General features: G+C 39.0%; 1 protein-coding gene across 9 annotated transcripts in view; it reads right to left on the minus strand.

Moving 5' to 3' along the window:
* TTC23 (tetratricopeptide repeat domain 23) overlaps positions 1-13,319 on the minus strand; it is a 106,248-nt gene that overhangs the window by 49,665 nt on the left and 43,264 nt on the right. For all 9 annotated transcript variants that reach the window (XR_006704454.1, XR_006704455.1, XR_006704457.1 and 6 more), the window contains exon 6: positions 1,563-1,740. Coding sequence is in view for 5 of the 9 variants with exons in the window: in XM_045448760.1 (XP_045304716.1) it covers positions 1,563-1,740 (178 nt within the window). In the remaining 4 variants the exon portion in view is untranslated. The remainder of the gene's footprint in view (positions 1-1,562; positions 1,741-13,319) is intronic.

A 13,319-nucleotide genomic window follows, 5' to 3' on the forward strand; every position in this document is an offset into this window, starting at 1 on the left:
GGAAATAACAATATGGAATGGAACTCTTAGTCCCAGATTGTTGCATCTCATTTGAAATAACAAGAATGAGTTCGGTCTACATTTTAAAACTTTAATAGGGAAAAATTCTGGGAAAACAATTTAACATGGGCTTTTAGCAGATGATGAATATAAAAACATCAAAGTCATTGTGATGGTTAATTTTATGTGTCAACTTGGCTAGGCCATGGTGCCCAGTTTTTAAGTCAAACACCAGTCTAGATGTTGCTGTGAATGTATTTTTAACATTTACATTGGACTTGGAGTAAAGGAGATTGCCTTCAACGATGTGAATGGGCCTTATACAATCAGTAGAATGCCTTAAGAGCAAAATGCTGGGGTTTCCTGGAGATGAAGGAATTCTTCTATTTTTCTTTTCAAATTTTTATTTAAATTCTACTTAATTAACATACACTGCAATATTGGTTTCAGGAGTAGAATTCAGTGATTCATCACTTACATATAACACCCAGTGCTCATCATAACTAGTGCCCTCTTTAATGCCCATCACCCATCAAGCCCATCTCCCATCCACCTCCCTCCATCAACCTTCAGTTTGTTCTGAAATCTCTTTAAGAGTCTCTTTCAGTTGTCTGGGTGACTCAATAAGCTGCGTCCAACTCTTGATTTCGGCTTAGGTCATGATCTCATGGTCGTGAGATTGAGCCCCACTCTGGGCTCTGTGCTGGGCATGGAGTCTGTTTAAGATTCTCTCTCTCTCTCTCTCTCTCTCTGCCCTCCCCCCGCTTGCTCACATGGGTGCATGTGTGCTTTCTCTCTTTCTCTCAAAAAATAAAAATTAAAAAAGTCTTTTATGGTTTATTTCCCTCTCTTTTCTTTCCACCCCCCCCCACCCCAATATGTTCATCTGTTTTGTTTCTTAAATTCCACATATAAGTGATAGAGAAGAAGGAATTCTGCCTCAAGACTATAACATAGAGATCCTGCCTGAGTTTTCAGTCAGCCTGCCTACCTTATGGATTTTGGACTTGTCAGCCCCCACAATTGTGTCAGCCAATTCTCTAAAATCAATTTCTTTATTTCTTTCTATGTATGCATCCTATTGGTTCTGTTTCTCTGTAGAACCCCGATTGACACACTCACACAGGAATCCTATGATGACAAAGTATATCAGCAGCTAATAAATGACAACTCCAAGCAGCTTCAGGTGAATATTTTAGAGTACAGTAGAAAAAAACCCTCATCAGCTTGATAACATAAGCTCTAAATAGATAAACATGAAAGGATAAAGAACTTCAGGAAATAAGACTTGACTTATGCCCCTAATACGAGAAAAGCCATCTTCAGAGAGTCTCAGGCTGTTTGAGGACCATGCACCTGGTAACAGTGGACCACTGTCCCACACTCATCCACTTGGTCATCTATATGAAGATGTTTGTTGTTGAACATTTACTCCAGGACAAGTGTTCTACATATCCAGAGCAAATAACAAAACCAGGCATTCTCAGAGCTGCTGTTCCACTTGTGTCTATGAGAAGCACTGAGTCCAGAAGAGCTTTGGTGGCCAGTATGTTCCGGCTTACCTGTAGAAAATGGTTGATGGATGCGTCATGAACTCCCAGGGCTCGCTCTACACCTGCCAATTCCTTCAATATTGGTACACATTCAAGACTTTTTTCACCTCGACTGATCTCAGTGTATTCTAAAGCCTCTTGATAGTGGGGCAGGGCTTCTTTTGATTTCTTCTGACTTTGATACATCCTAAAAAATCATCAGAGACATCATTTTTAAATAATGAAATAGAAGACACATAGGTGGGAAAAAAGCGATCTGGTGGTTAGGATTTGGCTCTCTGACCCCTGTTGTCAGGTTCATTTCCTAGCCAGCTAAGTTTCTGTTTTTCCCAGGAGCCCGCAGGGCATAGTGGTCAGGAGGGTGGACTTCAGAATAACCAGGAAGTTTCAGATCCTGGCTCTACTACCTATTAGATGTGTGAATTTCCAGTTGCTTTACCTCTTCCTCATCTCTAAGTTAAGAATAATAACAATGCCTCCTTTACTGGGCTATAATGAAGATTAAATTAGTCAACACTCATAAAAATGCCCAGAATGGTCTCTGACATATAGTAGGTGCCATGCAGGTGTTGGTTTAAAAAACATAAAATACTGAAAAAAAAAATTTGTTGTCAAGTTAGCTAACATACAGCGTATACAGTGTGCTCTTGGCTTCAGGAGTAGATTCCCATGATTCATCGCTTACATACAACACTCAGGGCTCATCCCAACAAGTGCCCTCCTCAATGCCCATCTCCCACTTTTCCCTCTCTCCTGTACCTCACCATCAACCCTCAGTTTGTTCTCTGCATTTAAGAGTCTCTTACGGTTTGACTCCTTCTCTCTTTGAAACTATTTTTTTCCCCTTCTCCTCCCCTAATGGTCTTCTGTTAAGTTTCTCAAATTCCACATGTAAGTGAAAATATTTGATATCTGTCTTTCTCTGAGTGACTTATTTCACTTAGCATAATACCCTCCAGTTCCATCTACATCACTGCAATGACAGGATTTCATTCTTTCTCATTGCCAAGCAGTATTCCATTGTATATACAAATCACGCTTTCTTTATCCATTCATCAGTTGATGGACATTTGGGCTCTTCCCATGACTTGGCTATAAAATCATAAAATACTTAACAAAACAATAACAACCATAAAGGATGCCAAGATGCTGATAACTGATCTGTTGAGAAATTACAGAAATTTTCCAGTATTGGTGAGGGTATAAAGCACTCTCTTTAACTGTTAGAAAGACTATAATTTGAGTATAAACATCTCTGTATCAAAATTATATATATATATATGTATATATAAAAGCACACACATATTTCTACTAATTTCACTTTTAGTAGTTTATCTTGAAGAGATACTCTGGCAGGGCAAGAAGATATGTATAAGAAGGTTTACCTAAGCACTCTTTGTAATAGTGGAAAAGTACAAAGCACTTAAAATATACCAATAGGAGATCATTCAAGCAGATTACAGTAAGCATATCTATACTGTAGAATGCCACATAGCCATTAAAGTTAATGTTGATCCATATTTACCAACATAGAGGTATAAAAGTATAAGTATAAAAGGCAGAATACAAAAAATGCTTTCTATAATATCCTATGCAGGTGAAAATGTTATATCTAATCTATATGTACATATATGCATAAAGAGATATCTAAATGGACACTAAAATGTTACCATTCAATAGTTATCTGGAAGGAGTTGGTTGTGAGTGATTTTACCTGTCTTGTTTATGCTTTCTAAATTTCCCAAATTACCTTCTATAAAATTGTATTACTGGGGTGCCTGGATGACTTAGTTCAGTGTCTGACTTAGGCTCAGGTCATGATCTTGAGGCTCATGAGTTCGAGCCCTGCGTTGGGCTCTGGGCTAATAGCTCAGAGCCTGGAGCTTGCTTCAGATTCTATGTGTGTGTGTCTCTCTCTCTGTCCCTCCCCTGCTCATGATCTGTCTGTCTGTCTCTCTTTCTCTCTCTCAAGAATAAATAAACATTAAAAATTTTTTAGGGGCGCCTGGGTGGCGCAGTCGGTTGAGCGTCCGACTTCAGCCAGGTCACGATCTCGCGGTCCGTGGGTTCGAGCCCCGCGTCGGGCTCTGGGCTGACGGCTCAGAGCCTGGAGCCTGTTTCCGATTCTGTGTCTCCCTCTCTCTCCGCCCCTCCCCGGTTCATGCTCTGTCTCTCTCTGTCCCAAAAATAAATAAACGTTGAAAAAAAAATTTTTTTTTAAATTGTGGGGCGCCTGGGTGGCTCAGTTGGTTAAGCGTCCAACTTTGGCTCAGGTCATGATCTCAACTTCGGCTCAGGTCATGATCTCACAGTTCCTGAGTTCGAGCCCTGCATCGGGCTCTGTGCTCACAGCTCGGAGCCTGGAGCCTACTTCGGGTTCTGTGTCCCCCTCTCTCTCTGTCCCACCCCCACTCATGCTCTGTCTCTGTCTTAAAAGTAAATGAAACATTAAAAAAATTTAAATTGTATTACATCAGAATTTTATTGTATTTACATTTATTGTATTTACATCAGAATTATATTGTACTTACATCAGAAAAATGTTAATCAAAAAATTGTAAGTAAAGGTGGTGTTGGGAAAAGATTCTTTAGCTTCTTGGGATAAAACTCTGTCACGTAAAAAATATATATCTGTCTATTTTGTTTAGCAAACAATAGTAGACATTTAAAAACAACCTTCTCTAAAATATTTGCTAAGAAATAGACACTTTCTTCATGCATGGAAAAATTTTACATATAAGATTCATTATGAAAGGCACCAACCCTTTCTACATTACTCTTTACCCTAGCATCTTTACTACAAAAAGGTCTTATAATTCCCAGCTGCCCATGGGTAAACTGAGACATAATATGAGCACGTGACTAGGAAACCACACACACACACACACACATCCGCGCGCGCACACACACACACACACACACACACAAATATATAGGTCTTGTTTTTAACTCAGTTACTGGACATTTTGCACAACTATTTTTGCTCTGTAATAAATTTCAAAGAAATTGATTGATAGAAGATGCTGCTCAGATCTAACCTTCCGATAGCAACAGTGAAATAAAATGCTGATGGAATAGCTTATGAACTTGGATGTGTTCTACAAATGGGAAGAAATTGAAACACAGGAGACGGTCAGGGATATGTTCCTGGACTAAGTCGGGTCCAGGTTCCAGCTTGCAGCAACTCTTAATCTTAGAAAGGAAGAGATTAGTAGGTGACCTAGTAACACTGGGCTTGTCTTCTGACTCTTACTGAACTTTGGATGTAGTGAGCAATAATTAGCATTGTAAGTATCATATTTTGTTTTTGAAGAGAAAACCCACTTGCATCTTTGGTGACAGAACGAGGCTTTGAAACATATGGCTGATAACAAATCACTTAGCCCAAAAATGAGATTCCTGGTAGACAACTGAAAACAGGAGGCAGCAAACTGTGGCCTGTGCACTAAATCTGCTCACTGTCTTTTTTTGTAAATAAAGTTTTATTGGCACACAGCCACACCCACTTGTTTACACATTGCCCATGGCTGCTGTAGCACTATAATGGTGGAGCTGAGTAGCTGCAATGCAGTGGATACCAAAAAGCCTGAAATATTTACTGTGTGGGCCTTTACAGAAGAAGTTTGCCAAAGTCAGGTCTAGAATCCAGAGAAAGCTACATACTTCCAAAATGACTTCAGATTTTTTCCATCTAATTTAACCTTGAGAACTCCAACAATGCCACAGATATTTGAGCAAAGGGGGAAAAAATCACCTTCTTCCTTTCTCATGTTCATAGGTGATGAAACATGTGCCAAGGAAATAAAGAATGGATTTTTTGTTTCCAAGGCTGCTGTAAAAATCATGGAAGGGTAATGAAGCAAATACAAAGTATTTGTAATAGAAGATGATTTCGTTTGAGCAAAAGTTTTAAAGGAAAGCAAAATTCAAAGCTTAGTAATCAAGCTTACAAATGCAAAAAAATATATAGAAAAGTAAACAATAACAAGGCATAAGTGAATTCATACCATAACAATTTTTCCTTTCCCAAGATAGAACACTAAAGAAAAGTATTTGAGAGTTTGTGATGGTGGAGAACAGGGACAATTTGCTCTTCCTTTTTACCATTAACCTACTACTCTCTTAGCCAAAAGCACAGCCTATCACCCCAGGTTAACACCACGTCACTTTTTTAGGTATCAGAAAGTGATCTTTCAAATACCAGACTCTTGGAGAAACTTTTATAAAAAGAGGGACACAGGGACTGCCTAGGTGGCTCAGTCAGTTAAGTGTCTCACTTTGTCTCAGGTCATGATCTCACGGTTTGGGGGTTCAAGCCCCACATTGGGCTCTGTGCTGACAGCATGGGGCCTGGAGCTTGCTTCAGATTCTGTGTCTCCCTCTCTCTCTGCCCCTCTCCTGCTCACACACACACACACACTCTCTCTCTCTCTCTCTCTCAAAAATAAATAAACATTAAAAATATTAAAAAAAAAAAAAGAGGGACTCAAGATGAGAGGCAGGACAGTCAGTTACAAGTGCTGCAGCAGGAGTAGAAAACCCCAACCATAGTTTGAGCATTCTTGGTGATGAGGCCACACAACCCTGGGCAAGAACAAAACATCTCTGAACCTTGGTTTCCTCATCTCAACACTGGTATCCAATAGGGTTGTTGTGAGAACCCAAGAAGATGTCTAAAATGCTCTGCAAACTGAAGCAAGTTGTATAGATTGGCATTAAATGCCTATACATCGTCATACCTTTCACTCCTTCCCCTCCCAACCGGTAGTCTATACGGAACTGAGTGCCACGGCCTCGGGTTGTTCTCCTGTTGAAACAGGCTCAACTGTGGTCTCAATCCCACCCGCAGAAGATTTTGGAAAGTCCAAATAATAAGGATAATCAGTCAAACTCATGTGCCAGTGTGGAAGGCATTTTCTTATCCAGCTAAGCTTTTAAAAATGTTGAGGATATTTTATTATAAGAATAATGCGTATCTGTCATTTAAAAAAAAGAGATAGAAAAATAAAAATAAAAACTATACAATCACGACATCCAAAGATGAGTACTGTACACCTTGATACACACCTTTCCGGATGATTTTCCACACATATTTTTTAAAAGAATCGTAATGTTTTATAACCTGTTTCTTTCACTTAATCACATATCAAAATGTGGCAATGAATGTTCTAGCCTCATTCTAGTGGTCAAGTGGTGTCATACACTTCACTGACCACTTTATTTACTCATTGCTCAGCACAGACATTCCTTGGAGGACATTTGGGTGGTTTATGCCTTTTGACTGTTATGAACATTGTGTACAAGTTTTTATGTGGATGTGTATTTTCATTTCCTTTGGGTATTTACCTAGGATTGAAATTATTGCATCATATTGTAGTTCTATATGGAAACTTTTGAGGAAATGATGCTATTTTCCAAAGTAGCTGCACCATTTTATATTTCCACCAGCAGTATGTAGGGGTTCCAATTTTTCCACATCCTTGCTAGCACTTGTTACTATCTTTATTATTATTATAGCCACTATCCTAGTGAGTGTGAAGTGGTATCTCACTGTAGTTTTGATATGCATTTCCTTGATGATTAATGACGATGAACATCTCTTTATGTGCTTATTGACCATTTGTATATCTTCCTTGGAGAAATGGCTATTTGGAAACTTTGCTTGTCTTTAAATTGGGTTGTCTTGTTATTATTGTTGTAGGAGTTGTTTATTTATTCTGGATGTAGGTCCCTCACCAGAAATATGATTTGTAAAAATTTTCCAGAAACCATTTTTATATTCCAGAAACCATTTTTTATTTTCCAGAAACCATTTTATATTCCCACCAGCAGTATGTAAGGGTTCCAATCATCAAGTGAAAAAGGGCAGCCACAAATAACCTAACCTTATGCCTAAAGGAGCTAGAAAAAGAACCACAAGCAAAACTTAAAACCAGCAGAAGGAAGGACATAATAAAGATTAGAACAGAAATAAATGATATAGAAACTTAAAAAACACAACAGAACTAATCGATGAAACTAAGAACTTGTTCTTTGAGAAAAATCAATAAAATTGATAAACCTCTAGTCAGACTTACCAAGAAAAAAAGAGAAAGGACTCAAATAAATAAAATCACAATTGAGAAAGGAGAAATAATCACCAATGCCACAGAAATACTAACAATTCTAAGAGAATATTATGCAAAACTATATGCCCACAAACTGGACAACCTGGAAGAAATGGATAAATTCCTAGATACATATAAACTACCAAAACTGAAACAGGAAGAAATAGAACATTTGAACAGACCAATAACCAGCAAATAAGTTGAATTAGTAATCAAAAAATTCCCAAAAACAAAAGTCCAAGGATCAGATGGCTTCACAGGTGCATTCTACCCAACACTTATTCATTTTTTAAAGTTTTATTTGTTGAGAGAGAGAGAGAGAGAGAGAGAGAGAGGGAGAGAGAGAGAGAGAGAGAGAGAGAGAGAGAGAGAGAGAATGAATGAATGTGTATGAGCAGGGTAGAGGCAGAAAAAGAGGGAGAGACAGAATCCCAAGCAGGATCTGTGCTGTCAGCACAGAGCTGGATGTGGGACTGGAACTCAGGAATTGTGCATGAGATTGTGAGCTAAGCTGAAACCAAGAGTCAGATGTTTAACTGACTGAGGTACCTAGGTGCCCCAGTCTACCAAACGTTGAAAAAAGAGTTAAGGGGCGCCTGGGTGTCTCAGTAGTTTAAGCATCTGACTTTGGCTCAGGTCATGATCTCACAGTTTGTGAGTTCAAGCCCCACGTCAGGCTCTGTGCAGCCTGCTTTGGATTCTTTGTCTCCCTCTCTCTGTTCCTCCTCCACTCTCACTCTGTCTCTCTCTCTCTCAAAAATAAATAAAGATTTTTTTAATTAAAAAAAATAAAAAATAAAAAAATAAAAAAGAGTTAATACGTATTCTTCTTAAACTATTCCCAAAAACAGAAAAGGAAGGAAAACTTCCAAATTTATTCTATGAGGCTAGTATTACCCCGATACCAAAACCAGATAAAGACATTACTAAAAAAAGAGAATCACGCCAATATTCCTGACTAACATAGATGTAAAAATCCTCAACAAAATACTAGCAAACCAAATCCAACAATACATTTAAAAAATCATTTACCATGATGAAGTGGGATTTATTCCTGGGCTGCAAGGGTGGTTCAATATTTGCAAATCAATCAACATCGTACAACCTATCAATAAGAGGAAGGATAAGAACCATATGAACATTTCAATAGATGCCAAAAATGCATTTGACAAAGTACAACATCTTCTAATAAAAACCCTCAACAAAGTAGGTTTAGAGTGAGCATATCTCAACATAATAAAGGCCATATATGAAACCCCACAGCTAACATTATCCTTAATGGAGAAAAACTGAGAGTTTTCTTGCTAAGGTGAGGAAAAAGACAAGGATGTCCACTATCACCACTTTTTTACTCAACACAGCACTGGAAGTCTTAGCCACAGTAATCAGACAACAAAAAGAAATAAAAGGGATCCAAATCAGTAAGGAAGAAGTAACACTTTCACTATCTGCAGGTGACATTATACAATATACAGAAAACCAAAAGACTCCACCAAAAAAAAAACCCGTTAGAACTGACAAGTGAATTCAGTAAAGTCGCAGGATACAAAATCAATGTCCACAAATCTGTTGTATTTCTATACACCAATAATGAAGCAGCAGAAAGAGAAATTAAGAAAACAGTCCCATTCATGACTGCACCAAAGAGAATAAGATACTAGGAATAAACCTCACCAAAGAGGTGAAAGACTTGTGCTCTGAAAACTATAAAATACTGATGAAAGAAATTGAAGACAACACAAAGAAATGGAAAGACATCCCATGTTCATGGATTGGAAGAACAAATATTGCTAAAATGTCTACACTACCCAAAGCAATCTATGTATTTAATGCAGTCCCCATCAAAATACCAACAGCATGTTTCACAGAACTAGAACAAACTATCCTAAAATTTGTTTGAAACCACAAAAGACCCCAAATAGCCAAAGCAATCTTGAAAAAGCAAAGCAAAGCTGGAGGCATCACAATTCCAGACTTAAATGTACATTACAAGCTGTAGTAACCAAAACAGTATGGTAATGGCACAAAAATAGACACCATAGATCAGTGGAGCAGAATAGAAAACCCAGAAATAAACCCACAACTATATGGTCAAATAATCTTCAACAAAATGAGAAAGAATATCCAATGGAAAACAAGATCATCCCTTCAGCCAATGTTGTTGGGAAACTGGACCACAACATGCAAAAGAATGAAACTGGACCACTTTCTTACACCATACATAAAAATAAATTCAAAAATGGTTTAAAGATCTGTATGTGAGATCTGAAACCATAAAAACCTAGAGGATAACATAGGCAGTAACTACTTTGATATTAGTCAAAGCAACTTCTTTCTAGAGATGTCTCCTGAGGCAAGGGAAACAAAAGCAAAAATAAACTATTGGGACTGCATTAAAATAAAAAGCTTCTGCATAGTGAAGAAAATAATCAACAAAACTAAAGGGCAACTTACGGAATGGGAGAAGATATTTGCAAATGACATATCCAATAAAGGGTTAGTATCCAAAATATATAAAGAACTTATAAAAGTCAACATCCCACCAGTTACAAAATGGGCAGAGGATATAAACAGACATTTCTCCAAAGAAAACACAGAGATAGACAACAGACATGTAAAAAGATGTTCATCATCACTCACCATCAGGGAAATACACATCAAAACTACAATGAGCTATGACTTCACACCTGTCAGAATGGCTAAACTCAACAACACAAGGAACAACAGGTGTTTGGTGAGAATGTGAAGAAAAAGAAACCCTCGTGCACTGTTGGTGGGAATGCAAACTGGTGCAGCCACTCTGGAAAATAGTATGGAGGTTCCTCAAAAAGTTAAAAATAGAAGTACCCTACTATCCAGCAATCACACTACTGAGTATTTACCCAAAGAATACAAAACACTAATTCAAAGAGATACATGCACCCCTATGTTTATGGTAGCATTAATTACAATAGCCAAATTATGGAAGCAACCCGTGTCCACTGATTGATGAATGTGGTATATATGCACAATGGAATATTATTCAACTATAAAAAAGAATGAAATCTGGCCATTTGCAATGACATGGATGGAGCTAGAGAATATAATGAAAATGCTAAGCAAACTAAGTCAGTCAAAGACAAATATCAAAATAGAACTTAACTCATATGTAAAATTTAAGAAACAAAACAAATGAGCAAAGGGGAAAAAGAGAGAGAGGGAGAGAAAAATCAGGAAACAGACTCTTGGGGTGCCTGTCTGGTTCAGTAAGTAGAACACGTGATTCTTGGTTTCGAGGTTGTAAGTTCGAACCCCAAGGTGGGTGTAGAGATTACTTTAAAAGCCTTAAAAACATTTTTTCAATTAAAAAAAAAAAGACTTTTAATTAGAACAAACCAATGCTTACCAGAGGGGAGGTGGTGGGTGATGGGTGAAATAGGTGATGGGGATTTAGAAGTGCACTTGTTATGATGAGCACCAGGTGACATATGGAAGTACTGAATCACTATATTGTACACCTGAAACTAATAAAACACTTTTAAAAAAGGCAAAGAAAAAAAAAGGGGAAAAAAAAGCATGTCACAAAAGGCCACACATTGTATGATCCCATGTATATGAAATGTCCCAAACAGGCAAATCCACAGAGAGAAAGTAGATTAGGAGTTTTCAGGGGCTGGGGAAACATGGTAATAGAGACTGCTAATGGGATGAAAAAGTCAAAACGATTGTGGTTTGTTAATATACTGAAAACCACTGAACTGTGTATTTCAGTTGGGTGAGTTGTATGGTATGTTAGTTATGGCTCACTAAATCTGTTATTTAAAAAAGTTTGTGTGGGGCACCTGAGTGGCTCAGTTGGTTAAGCGTCCGACCCTAGGTTTCAGCTCAGGTCATAATCTCACAGTTTCATGAGTGGAGCCCCGAGTCTGGCTCTGTGCAGGCAACACACAGCCTCCATGGGATTCTCTCTTCCTCTCTCTCTGCCCCTCCCCTGCTCACACCATCTCTGTCTCTCTCAAAATAAATAAATAAACTTAAAAAAAATTTAAAAGTTTGTGAACATTTCAAAGCAAAACTAAATACAGATAAGGTTTAGTGGTACCCATAAAATTAGTAATTTTCGTTTAAAATAATTGTAATAATGTTAAACAAAAACCAAAATACTTTTCTCTTAATATTGTCTTTGAGCCATTTTGAACCAGCACAAACCAGGTCAGAAAAGGATGTGTGCTTTGGCTTTAAATTGGTCCCGCGTGATTAGGTGATCCTACCCAACTGTTTTTAGGGCTGAAGGATTAGGAGAGCAGAGAATGTTGTGGGTCCTCCTGCACCTGACCCCTCAGCAATGGGCATCCCCCAGGGGAGGCCATAAATTGGACTTGGGACACTGAGCTATTGGCCTCACTCTCTATTCTTTCAGAGCTGTAAGCTTGTTTCCTGATGAGCTCTAATGCCTGGGTCTTCTGGGGGAATGCCTTGGTCTACGAAAATTATAATCCTAATGAGGAAGCAGGAAATTCATGGAGAGAAAAGCCACATAAAATTATTCTTAATGGAATATTCTGGTAAATCAATTACTCTGTAAGTTTATTTTTTTTTAAGTTTATTTATTTTGAGAGAGAGAGAGAGAGCAGGAGACAGAGGATCCGAAGTAGGCTCTGTGCTGACAGCAGAGAGCCCGATGTGGGGCTCGAACTCACGAACCGCGAGATCATGACCTGGGCCAAAGTTGGACGGTTAACCGACTCAGCCACCCAGGCACCTCACTTTGTAAGTTTAAATATGTTAATGTATTTCCTGTTATGATGTCTGCAAGTATGCAGACATGGAAGAATCAAGAAATTGGTGATAAACCCAAAATCTTTTTCCTTTGGCTGATTGTTTCAAGCCAATAAGCTGTGGTCGAGGAAATTAGCTTGAGTGCTGGTGAGTTATAGGAGCAGGATAAGTTCTATACAGCTCCCTAAGTTACCCGGATGTGCAGAATTCAGAGTGTGTCAAAGATGGGTGAGAATAGAAAGGCCAATCCCCTAGCTGAGTGCTGCCCCCCCCCCCCAGCCGTCCGGGCATGGGTTTGGGGCCCTGGTCCCACACAAAGGAGCCCAAACTGCTGCCAGCAGGGCCTGGCTCTGCACCCACAGACTCCTGCTCCTTCTCTCTGTGCCCACGTTCTGACAGACACCTGTCCGAGGTGGCCATTGGGAGTTTCAGTCCAGCCCACGCTCTGCTGGATGAGCTGTTGTGCTTCGACACAAAGCTATGTTTGCCTGGAAGAAAGGGCACCTTTCCCAATTTTCACAAAGGCTCTGTCCACTCACCTAACTGCACAAAGGTGGCACAGAGGTGATGGTGGCTCTCCTGGGACCTGAGTTTCTCAGGACTTGATGAGTTCAGATTACCCTTGAGCATCATCTAAACCTTCCCATCTAGCTTCCCTGATGCCATCCTCCTTGGCGTCAAGTGTACCTTTCAACTCTGGGTGTTCGCTGGGCCATTCTATCTGGAATGTTCTCTTCTTTCTTCCATCTCTGCCTGGCAAACTTCCATTCATCTTTCTAACTACCATTCCTCTTTTTAGTTTTAGCTTAACAGTCTCCTCCTTTAGGAAGCCTTCCCTGACACACCATTTAAGGTGACACTCACTCTCATGGGGCAGGCAAGTGCAGGGTTCGCACCCAAG

This window comes from Leopardus geoffroyi, chromosome B3 (assembly GCF_018350155.1).
Source record: "Leopardus geoffroyi isolate Oge1 chromosome B3, O.geoffroyi_Oge1_pat1.0, whole genome shotgun sequence".
In the NCBI taxonomy this organism is placed as follows: domain Eukaryota; kingdom Metazoa; phylum Chordata; class Mammalia; order Carnivora; family Felidae; genus Leopardus; species Leopardus geoffroyi.